The 12,779-nt window shown below is 33.7% G+C and overlaps 1 protein-coding gene across 2 annotated transcripts in view; it reads left to right on the top strand.

Annotated features, from left to right (window-relative positions):
- The window catches only part of LOC150110494 (uncharacterized), a 317,332-nt gene that overhangs the window by 134,463 nt on the left and 170,090 nt on the right, over positions 1–12,779 (top strand). For both annotated transcript variants that reach the window (XM_090399521.1, XM_090399529.1), the window contains 3 exons: positions 3,821–3,958; positions 7,980–8,102; positions 8,209–8,337. In XM_090399521.1, coding sequence (XP_090255647.1) covers positions 3,821–3,958; positions 7,980–8,102; positions 8,209–8,337 — 390 coding nt within the window. The remainder of the gene's footprint in view (positions 1–3,820; positions 3,959–7,979; positions 8,103–8,208; positions 8,338–12,779) is intronic.

Genomic DNA, 12,779 nt, shown 5'->3' with positions numbered 1-12,779 from the left:
CGCAGCAATGGGCGTGTTAATATTATTTGTATGGGATCTGCTAGTGCAATTATGATTTTATCTAAATTGTAGTTGATTGCTTTCTTGCTTTTTAATAAAGCAGAATATCGAACAGCGCACATTTTGTTTGTTAATGTATCATGCTCGCCATAAGAAGTACTCACAAATAATTAACTCTTCTGCGATTGTAATAATATATCCATTATATATGTAATAATAATATATAATGGACTTATACTGGTACAGGAAAGTTCCCTTAATCTCGCTACGTGATCGAAATATCTCTTTACAACTTAATTACTTGGAAGAAAAGTTTCAGACACCAGTAATTTAGTAATAAGTAAGCATAAGAACGGAATTTCGAGCAAAGACAATTTATTTGTTTTATATTTTATAAATTTCAGTACAAGAAATAGAAATGAATTTTTTGAAACCACATTAACTCAAATATAAAATAATAATACCTTCTCTTTTTCCTGTCCGGTTTTGTACATTGTGTAAACAGATTTTTTTAGTTCTTTCACATTTCAATTTGAATATATAAAATACTTGACTAAAAGATTAATGTTTTTATTGTTTTGTTGTGTCAATATTTTAATCCAATATTTTGTAAAAGTAACTGAACCATTGTCAAAGATAATGATAGCAAGACAATCAAAGAAAACTGACTGAATTGAACACGATATTTCAAGCAGGTATTCAGTTTGAAGTGAAGTCTTATTAGGTGAACACTTTGCTTTATTATCATTGCCCTCGAAAATACTTCAGTTACTGAAGGCGAAAATCGGATTAAAATATTGAATTTTAGATTAAAAGTACTGGATCTTACTAATATGTATAACCAACACATAAGTTTACTAGCTATTTCTTATCAGCAACTTTAGTCTTACATCATAGTAAGTAAACCATGATGTAAAACTAAAGCCATTAATCCAATAGTTCACGAAAGTTTATTTCCTGCTTTTTTTTTCTTCACTAAAGGACTGTTTCATTATTCACAAGGGGCGATCCTTCATAGTTAGTTTAAAACCATTCCCCCTAGTATACAATACACGATTCCGGAAAAAATATAAAAATCCTTCTAATTCAGCTTATTCATTTATTTATGAGTTTTATAACCAGATGTTGAGTTCCCTCTCATTCTTCTTATATCTAAAGTTTAAAGCAAAGAAAACAAAGCCTATATTTAGAAAAATAACTACTCATTCTGCAAATATCATCCTCTGCATTTTCTGTTCAAAAATTAATCCACTAACGAAGTTTTATTCCACTAAGGAAGAAAAACAGAACTCTTTTTTAGTCTGACTAAATTTTTTGGAAGGCAGATAACAGCCATCCACATTTAGTCATCATGAATAGCTGGTTTCAAGGCAGACTATGATTTCAAGATATCGGAACGAGAATATGGCAGACAAATGCTACCATTTTGAGGCAGCAAACAGTGATACTGGTATTATTGTCTGAAATAGGGTAGTAGAAAACTCGGATTTTTTGATACGCTGCTCATATTAAAGATTTTAGTTTTCAGCTCATAATTTTAACTGCTGTTTCTTGCATATGAAATAGTTTATATAAATCTACCTTAAGCAATAGCTCATCCTCTTAATTCTTAATAATATAAGTAATTCAGTAGTTTAATTCTATATAATACCTGTGGAGCGCCAGTCTAACATTCATCTTTATGCTTTTTATGCAAATTGGACCATTTCATACGAAATTTGCATTTTTTTCTAACATCCTCCTGAGAATATCTCAACAGAATACCTCCCGAGAATCCTCCATCCTCTTTAAAATAAGTGGCAGACTGCCTTCATTGGCGCCTTTGTTAATTGACCGGAAAACATCATTAGGGAAATCCATATAAGATTTCGTTAACAAACTGTGGATCAAATGCTAAAGCGTCGAATTATTTTATAAACAAAGAGTAATTACAAACAGATGAAACAATTTAAAATTATAAGCGTGACTTTCTTGAAAAAAATGTCAAAAATCGAAAGTTCAAACGTCGGCCTGCAATGCGTAGGGAAAAATCAATACAAATTTAATTTCCTTTCAAGAATGACTTTCCAGTGTAATATTAAGGGTGACACAAACAATGTAATTGGTGAAATGATGACGTTTCCTCTGATAAATTGAGCATTTCTCTTTCCTTAGATAGCTGACACTTGTAATGGGAGTTCTTGCTAAAGTTAATTTATTAGCACATGTGCTTCTGCAATTTTCTGGGAATTGCAGAAAAAAATATTTTTATAAATAAAACTCATGGATGGCTCGCTCTTTAATTTTTCGTATAATTAACTGTAGGCATTTTCTTAATCTTGAAAGGATTTTTAAACGAATATTTTCGATGGGTATATGTATCCATGGTAGAGGGAAAAATCTATTAAAAATAACAATTTGAAGGCACGCAGATACACAGCATGGATAATTGACTGGACACAAGCTGATTTGCACACACTTGATCGTAAAGTATGATGCTAAATCAATAAAATGATGCTGAATCATGCCTTGCACTCACGTAGTGATGTAGATCGGTTATACTTAGGAAAAGTGGATAAAGAAGAAAAAGAAAAGCGAGCGTTGAATAATTACATCAAGGAAAGCACAAAAAAGATGCTTAATTGAAGGTACAAAGAAAAAATAGCGAATATGTTAGATTCCAAAAAGCAGTACAAAGAGAAAGAAATCAGAAGGTTGGAAAACTAAATCGCTCGTAGTCAATATTTGGAGGTTATCGAAGGGAAAGTTGACCGTCGCTTATCTTGGCGATGGATTCAGCAGGACAACATCAAGAAAGAGGTAGGTCTGATACTTGCTGATGAAGAACAAGCATTACAAACGAATGCAATCAAGGCGAGAACATATGACGACTGTCAAGAGATAAAGACTGTGGACCATCTTAATTAATTCTTGCAACCAGATTACTCATACAGACTATAAACGTATGATCGGGTAGCAAAAGCTGTACACTGGAGCTTATTAGGAAACGTACTGTAATTTCCCAATTTACAAAACCCTTTGGATAAGTACTTGAATTTTAAAATCCGATAATATCTTGGTATTATCGGTTTTAAAATTCAGACAGACAGATAGACATGTGGAACATAATATGCCAGGGATGTAGTGGAACAATAACGTGAGATTTATCGACGTGATTTTATTCTTCTTGTACAGTTCCAATTGTCAAAAGAGCAATGCCAAGAGCATTTAGCAATAGTACTTCCGTAGCCCAATTGGAAGAACAGCGGAACATTGCGCCCTTCGATTTGAAAATATTTGGGTGACAAGGGGAATCCTTATATGGGTTTGTTCAACTGAAGGTGAGTTAGCCGAACTCATATGGAAGTAGGAGGGTTTTTTCTCCCGCAAACATGGGTTTTTCATCCCGCATACATACATACAGACAAATCGGCCTTCAAAACACTACGTGTGTTCTGAAGGCCGATCAGAGAAAAAAATACTGTTGTTGGTAATGAATGGCGGTAGATGGCGTTGATGGTAATAGTGGAGTAGTAGGAGAATTAAGTAGTAGTAGTGGAGAGAGTGAGATGAATTTAGCGAAGTAGAGTAGAGTGCCCTCCCGCGATGAGTCATTGGTTCCCCGGAGGTGTCACGTAATAATATTAATAAATTCTCTATATTAATATTTTATATAATCCTAGAATGAAAATATTCATTCTAGGATTCAGTATTAACTATTTCAGACACACCAAATACATACGCATTTATATAGGAACTATATTTGTTTTTATTTTGATCAATTGATGAGGAATGGGCATCTTTTTTATTTTATATAATGCTTTATATCTCAATTTTACAGGGATCGATATGGAGGTTATAAACAGCTGCGCCGAGAACAATGGAGGTTGTCATCAGAAATGTCGTCACGGTCCAGGCGGAGCCATATGCTCTTGCCATGCGAGTTATGAATTGGATTTGGACGGGAAAAAATGCAATGGTATTTAGCTTTTATTTACATTTCTTCATGAGAGCGAGCGCGTATGTGTGTGTGTTATATGTTTTCCTCATTCGTATAAAAGGTTTTAGATAACATTTTCTAAATAAAATCATAAAACTTAAAATATAAAAAGTAACACAAGTTTTCTACTCTTTCTTTGACAACTTGTTGGACTACGTAAATGGAAATTTCTTTATCATTTACTTACGAAGTTACCAACCACTTACTTTCAAAAGAACGAATTTGTTTGCTTCCTTTAAAATATCTTCTATCATCCCGCCCTATATACACCCTTGTTTTAAGCCTGCCATTAGTTTTCAGCAGGAGCTGGAATCTTTCCAGAGCTTCTACATGAGTTCGAAATTTTGTTTTTTACTTTCTAAAAGAAAACTTACATTTAAAATTTATTTTACTGCGCTAAAAATGTTCAACTAATCGTTTTCTTAACAACTCCCAGAATGTTTATTTATGTTCAGGCAGATAACATTCTGCTCAGAAACAGTGTACTCATTTTTAAACGTTACTGAATCGAATGGTTGCGTCTGATTGCTTAAAATACTTGTAAATATAATCTTAGTGCTGTGTTTTGATAAATTGATGTGTGAGCTATTCTTTTAAACAGAATGTTTTTTTCTTCTGTTTATTCAAGAATATGTTGTTGAGGGAAATACTTTACTTCATAATATTATATGAAATATTCGTATTCAAATTCGAAATCAAATCATCTTCCATATTTGAGCATGTACTGGACAAAAAAGGAATGCAACAAAACTAGGAATAACTATCTTCAACGCCATAGTTCCATTATGATAAGCAAAATTAACTTAGAAAGTACAACGCAATCAAAGAAACGTTTAAGCTCTAGCATGATTACTTGAATTACCTGGAGGTATTATTATACTTACGCAGTATATTTTAAATATAGACAATAAAGAGAATTAAAGCAAATTATGCAAAGGATAGATTAAGTTTTTCAAGTAAATAAAGACAGAATGGAAGATATTTTGGTGTTCTTTGGATAATAATTAAAGTATTTAACTGAAGAGGTCTTTATCGTTTTTTCCTTTTTCCACATTTTTTAATATATACTAGGAACATGCACCAATAAACTTAGAAAAATACGACACCAATACAACTTAGAAAAAAAGCAACATTTTAAAATTATTTCGAAACCAATTCCACGTTTTTTTCAATTAACTGACTGTTTTTATTCTTGATAGTCGTATATGGCAGATGAATGTCTGTTATGTCAAAAGATATTTCTCGAATATACTTACTTCTCTTCAAAATGCAGTAAAGTTCTCTTTGATAAGATTTTTGTTGTTTCAAATAATGAAAAAATCGTATAACATGTTACTTAGTCTTCTTTTTTGCATACACTAAAAAAATGAATTATGTATTCTACATGGATGCTGGCAAGACATTAAAACTCAATGAAAATGATCACGCACATGAATGCTAATTAAGTTATATACCAAATGTTGTACTTGATCGCTAGAAGTAATTAAGTTATATGAAACCTTGCTCCGTTATGGCTTTACAATCCAGAGACGCAATTTCTGCTTGACCGACTATTGTCGGCTGATCAATCATTTCTGGCTGTCTGCACTCTTACATAAGACAGCTAGTAATTGAAATATGGAGGAAAGTTGAGCATACCCCTGTAAATCCGTTTCTGCTGGACAACACCTCGGATAAGCACGTAGTCTTTAGGTAGGGGTAACGTAAAGCTAAAGCTAGAGGGGGTGACCCAGTTTTTAATGTTCCAGTTGGCACCGAAAATAGGATAGTGTCTGTGATTTCGGAAAGATACTCATATATAATAAATAAATAGCAACTTAAGATAAAAATATTCTTAAATCGAAGGGCAAAATGACTCGAAGAAATGTTTCGCGAACACCATTACTCAAAGCACGTGTAGTGATTTTTAAAAATTTAAACCGAGTTTTCTAAAAGAGTGTTTAGTTAATACTCAAAGAAAATTTACAGTACTTTACTACATTTCCTGTGTTTTCTTAAAAATAATTGAATTTAAAAATAATTAAATTCCTTTAAATCTTCTCTCTTTTCTGTATTTTATAATCTGAGCGAAAACAGAAGATACAAATGTTCTCAGGATTATAATAATAATAATAATAATAATAATAATAATAATAATAATAATAATAATAATAATTCTAATAATAATAATAATAATAATAATAATTCTAATAATAATGGAAAATGAAAAGAGGAGAAAGAAAAGCATTGAATCTGTAAGATTGCATAAATTGAGAGTACGAATACTGTAGATGTGATAGCCAACTTGATGTCCGAGTAAAATTCGCTTAATTTTTGTTTATTTTGTTTTGTACAGCTCTTTCCCCGAAGGTTTCTCTGCTTTTCTTATTCAAAAATTAATATTTCTTTATATTTGCCTTATTTTTTTTAATTAGAAGACAATATGTACAATGAGTGATTTTTTCTTATGAAAATAAAAATAGTTCTAAAAGTTCCTTCTTCCTTTCTTTTGTGTTTAAAATCTTCCTGTCATTGTTGTCAGCGAAGCAGAGTGGTATCCGAATAGACACGCTGACCATCGGTGAGTTACACTGTTGTCGGACGAATTAACGTGAGTGTCGTTTGCTTGGGAAGATTCAGTTCAGAACCACTTTTACAGGTGGTAAACATCAAACTTCTAGAAGGAAAAAACAACCACCACTTTCGTAAGACTGCCTAACTGACCATCACTTTTAAGAGGCATGGACATTTTATAATGCATTTTAACCTGAAGAGTTAATTAGGCAGGCTCATGAAAAAGTGGCTATTCTTGCTGCTGGAAAAAGTCACCGAGTAGTAGAAGTTATATTTGTTAGTGCTGAAAAATTCCACTCACAAGGTAAGTAGTGGAAAAGTGCACATCTCGAAAATACTTGGAAACTGTTTGGTAACAATTTTATGTTTTCCGCCCACCGAAAGTTTATAAATCTATATCATTTCACTACCGTCAACTTCTTTAGGAAATTTTTTTATCATCTGCTGTTGTTTTATAATTTTTGGTATTTTTTATTTTTATTTTTTACATGGTTCGTAAACCCTGTTCTATATACCAAACATGAAACTCTATCAAACCATTTCAGGCCTCTGATAAACGGGGTGGTTTCACACCGACTATGAAATTCATCTCCCGCTTCGAGGCATTCACAAACGCCCATATCCACTGCAGGATTCGAATTCGCAGTATTGCAGTATGTTAGTTGTAAAATGGATACGTTAACTATTCGGTCAACATACACCAAACAGTTCATTGATAAATAATTGCATTTTACCATTACAAATCGATATCTCGGGGAACCTTGATATGAGCACGAGGGTTATAGGGGGTCAGCCACCCTGGTTGAGAATTACTTGCATTAAATCAATTGCGGATTGATATAACAGCTAGTATGCTGATGTCACGTTCATTTCCATCAAGCTAATTGATTTATCAACATCGCTTCTCAAATTTTTACATCACTAAAACGATAACTCGGATTTAGATTCTATTTCTGATATTCAATTAGAAGTCGTTAATTTGAATAAAATAAATGTAATCATAATTTCGCATATTATTTAACTGCGATCTACGCGGGGCATATAAAATGTTATATTATACTCCTCTAGTGTAATTAATTCTGGAATTTAAAGCTAACAAATGAAAAAAAAAAACTAAACGACAAGCAATTAAAAAAATAAATAAAAACCATACAAAAATCAAAGAATTAAAAAAAAACAGTAAATTGCAATATAAAACAAAGCAAAAATTGAATTGATTCTCTTGTATTTTATTGCATTTGTGGGATCATATGTTCTCTGACATGATGTATTAGTTATGTTTCATACATATCGTCTCGGAAAATTGCCAAATAATAATAATAATATCAAGATCCTAGAAGATAGAACTTTAAGCTCTCGATTGAAATTCTAGCCAACACAGTGTTCTAAAAAATGCTCGAGGTCGTATGTTTGATTACTAAACACGGATATTTCATTTCCATTGCAGATGTCGATGAATGCAGAAGAGGACTTTCTCAATGTAAACAGGATTGTAACAACAGTCCAGGAGGATATTCCTGTGCGTGTAGACATGGCTACACCCTAGATAGAGATGGTATTACCTGCAACGGTAAGTAAATTTAAGTTTAAAGCAATACGAATTCCAAAATTCATAAAATAGAACGAATAAGTAACTCTCAAGAATTATCTGAGATGATGGCTTTTGTCGTTTATAGATATCGACGAGTGCCTAAGAGAAAATGGAGGGTGCGAACAGACTTGCGAAAACACAGATGGGTCTTATAAATGTACCTGTCAGGAAGGATATAGGCTTACTGCAGATAAGAAGAACTGTGATGCTATAGGTACGTTTTTTGTTACAATATTAACGATTTTGCTATAAACATTATGCATTTATTAGCGTTGTTCATACTCATAACGTAAGCAAACAATAAAAAGTTAAATGCTGTTTTAATGAAAATGAACTAGGAATCGAGTATTATATCGATAGAATAATCCAAAAAATCATAAGATATTGAAGAAACGGAAACTAAAAAGAAATGCACACAGCATGTTTTATTCATTTCCTAATGCTTGAAAATTAGTGCCCCCATAGTCTACGGCAGCGATGCGATTTCATGGCATTGATAAGACCGGGTCTAGACCGTTGTGAGCGGATATGGTGACCTGGCTTCTACGGAGAAAAAAAGAGAGTAGAGAGTAATGAGACAGTTTTTCAGTAATACGTTTAGCAAGTTGGTAGGGTTGAGGTTCTCACATGACGAGTTCTTGGATTCCATGGAGGTAACGATTGTTAATAATAATAACAATAATAATATATATTTTTTAACATTTTATTATATCTCAGATAAATTGCATACATAGATACAGTAATAATTATATATACACGTGTGTGTATATATATATATAATATTTATAACACATTACAATTGTGAATAACAGATACTAATAATAGAATAGATGGCGGTGGTTTCATAGTTATGTTTCTATACTGGTCGCAAGTCAGGTGTTGATTTTACTGTTTGTTGGTACGTGCTTGGAAGACTTCAACTGCTATTAGAGTTCAACTTTTTTTAATTTTATTTGCAAGTATGGTTGGATTTAGACATGGTGTGTTTGTTTGTTTGTTTGTTTGTGTTCTTATAATGGTGTTTTAGGTTCTGCGCTTTGTGTATAGGAGGATGAATGTCGGATAGTGAGATATTTAGTTTCTATGGACAGGGTTTGGGGTTTTTTGAATATCATTAGCTTTGTTTTTTCCAGGTTTATATATATATATATATATATATATATATATATATATATATATGCCGTTTTCGGTTAACCACTTCGAAATTTGATTGATGTCGTGTTGCATATTTGTGTAAGCGATATTTGCGTTGTTGTGAATGGATACTATGGCCGTGTCGTCTGCGTACTGGAAAATTTTACTTTTTAGCGAAAGGTGGCTTATGTCGTGTGTGTATATGTTAAATAGAATGGGAGATAGGACAGCTCTTTGCGGTACTCCACAAGTTAAATATACCTCTTTGCTGTACGCTGATCCTATACGTGTGGTGTGCTTTCTGTTTTTCATGTATGCTTTAAACCACTGGAGCAGACGACCTCCAATTCCGATATGCGTTAGTTTCGTTAACAAGGTTTTGTGTGTTAGTGTGTCAAATGCTTTTGTTAGGTCAATGAATACCACTAATATTATTCTGTTTTTATCCAATGAAGCGTTTATTAGGTCTGTGAAATCTTCCAGGAGTGTTGCTGTTCCTTTATTTTTTTGAAAGCCATATTGTGTTTTGGGTATGATTTGAAATTTTTCAACGTATGTGGAGAGTTTGTGATGCACGATGCGCTCCAGCATTTGGTTGATTGCAGACAACGTGGCGATGTGTCTGTAATTACTTATAATGTTTCTTTTTCCCTGTTTGTGTATGGGTGTGATTAATGCAGTCTTCAGTGTTTCAGGTATGTTCCCGTTTCGAAGATTTTATTTAACAGTTTTTGTATAACTGGAAGTAGGTTGGTTGAGTGTTTCTTGATGTCTTTTGGTCTGATTCCGTCTATCCCCAGTCCTTTGTTAGGGTTAATTTGTTGAATTGCCAGTGATAGTTCTTCTTTTGTTAAGCAACCCAGTCGATGTGGTTCCCCACATCGACTGGGTTGCTCGTGGACCTAGTGGAGAATGTTCGTTTGTGTGAGGAAAGGTTGTTTCTTGTAGTTTTTGGACAGAGTTCACGAAGTGCTGATTAAAGTTGTTTGCCAACTGTTTGAGAGATTTGGGGTCGCAGGTAAAGCTGTGTTTTATTGTTTCTGGGGCAGTGGTTCTGTGTATATTGTCCAGCATTTCATTAATCAGGTGCCAGGTTTCCTTTATGTCATTCTGAGCTGTTGTTAATTTGTTGCTGTAATAGTTTCTTTTTGCCGTTGTAATCTGTGTTATTAGGAGATTTCGTTTTCTTTTGTATTCAGCTTTTAAAGCGATATTGTTTGGCGACTTCTTAAGTTATTTCCATAGGACATCTTTTGTTTGTATGCCTGTTAATATGTTGTCTGTTATCCATGGATTTTGTTTCGTTTGGGGACGTATTTTTATTTTTGTTAATGCTTTGTTATATATTTTGTTAAATGCACGTTTAAGATTATTATATACAGCTTCAACAGAGTCTAAAGATGCTATCTGCATCCAGTCTGTTTTTCTGATTTCATCGTTTACTATTGTTTCGTTTAGAATGCTATAATACTGTTTTGTAGTCTCAGTGAGTGTTATGGGTTCTGGTTCAGTGTGTAACTGTAGTGCTGTGAAATAATGGTCTGCCATTTTGCATGTTATGACGGCTGCTGTGTGGCTGTTTGGAGGGACCCTTATATTTATATGATCAATGCATGATGAGGTTGTTGTGTTTCCGACTATCTCTTCTCGTGTATACGACTGTATGGATGGGGTTATGTTATATGCCGATAAGAGGTCTAGGTATTGTTCTGTATTGTTATTGGTGTCTCCTATTATTATCAAGTATTCTGAGGCGCCTACTTCCGTGGAAAATAATAATAATAATATAACAGCGTTACCCTGACAATTACATAAATCATTTCGATTTGATCCCAGCTGGCTCAGCGCGTATCAGCAATGCGTTTTGGTCGAAAAATAAACCTGGTTTCGAATCCCATTTGTGTGTGTGAGGAACATTTAGTCGGACTTTTCAACTAGAGGTGAGTTAACTGGTCCGATACAGAGATGAGATAGTATTTCGTCCCTCGAAATACACAAACCAGGCAGAAAATACTCGCTGACGGACATGGTACACTGTAAATATGGGGGTTAACTATCTTTATCGTCCCGTTAATCAACTTTATTTGAAGCTACGGTAACTTGATCGCAGACATAGATGGTATCTCCGGGGATATAAAATTATCATATTAATCCATAACCCCCATTATCCATGATGTCTGGTTGAAACCTTAAGAAAAGCACTAATAAAAGGCGATCAAGCAAGCTCCTGGCATGAGTTTGTGTCTCTTTCTTTTTCAATGCCAAGCGCGTATGACCTTTTTGTCATAATCGCTCCAGTCAAGTTGTAAACTTTTAAGTTTCAATATAAATTCAATTATTTGTCTATGAAATAGTGATTGATTTATAATACTCTCCGTCCCTAACTTTACAACGCCAAATTCAGCCTTCTAAGCTCTTTCTTCAACTATTATGAAGTGACCATATCAATCTCGAATTTCGCAGTAATCGTATATTCATTGTGAGTGGCTGGACTTTCATGAAGTTATAAAAGCAGCAAACTTACAAAGTTCATGAGTTGGCTGCAGTTTAACACATGAAAGCAACTAAGGGTGTGATGGCATGTTAGTCGACTCACTTATAATTCGATAATAAATTGGGAGTTTACAGAAGCATAAAAACCGTAGCCTTTTTATGAGACTTACTTGCTCATCTTTAATTCCAAAGCCTCCTATAAAGGAGTTTCGCTGTCCAGAATACATCTCTCCAAATAAACAATACGACTGTACCTCCAGCTGCATGACGTGAGCATTTCGTCCGTGATGACGTCCATAAGAGAAGACAAGCCTAACAGACAGGATATTAATTTTTGAAACTAGAAGTGATTTTCATTAAATATAGTCCTCAAAATAAAAATTTCTATGCTTCTTCTATTCCTCAAAAACACATCACTTCACCAGCTGGCTAAGCACCAAACAGAACACGCGCACACACACACACACACACACACACACAGAGGGAGGGAGGGAGGGAGGGAGGGAGGGAGGGAGAGAGAGGGGAGAATTATATAAGAGATGATGGCAAAATATGATATTAACAAGTTTATTTTCGACTTTCTACCTCACCCCCAATACACCAAATCTATTAATTTAATATAGGTTTAACAACTTGTCATGTTTGCGACTGTTCATAAAATATATTACAAATGTATTCAATTATTATTACTTAAATAATGTTTTATAAATAACTAATAAAATAACTAATAAAATAAAGTAATCTGAAATTTGAATGTAATAATTCAATTAGTTAAAGAAAAGATGAGACCACCAGTTTACATGTCTGATAGACAACTCTTCAAATATTCATTCAATAGTAGGCTCGAATCCCGCGGCGGCATGTACAGTTTTAAATATCTTTAAGTGGCCAATAAATTTCATTGCTGGAGTGAAACTTGCTTATTGAGGCCTGAAGTGGTTTGAAAATTTGTGTCGCAGGATTTCTTGATCGCACAATGCTTAACTCACACACACACACACACACACACACACACACACACACACACAC

The sequence above is a fragment of the Typopeltis vanoorti genome, chromosome 1 (assembly GCF_054136105.1).
Source record: "Typopeltis vanoorti isolate ZY-2024b chromosome 1, IOZ_Tvanoo_1.0, whole genome shotgun sequence".
Lineage (NCBI taxonomy): Eukaryota > Metazoa > Arthropoda > Arachnida > Uropygi > Thelyphonidae > Typopeltis > Typopeltis vanoorti.
This window is presented reverse-complemented; position numbering and strand designations above follow the sequence as displayed.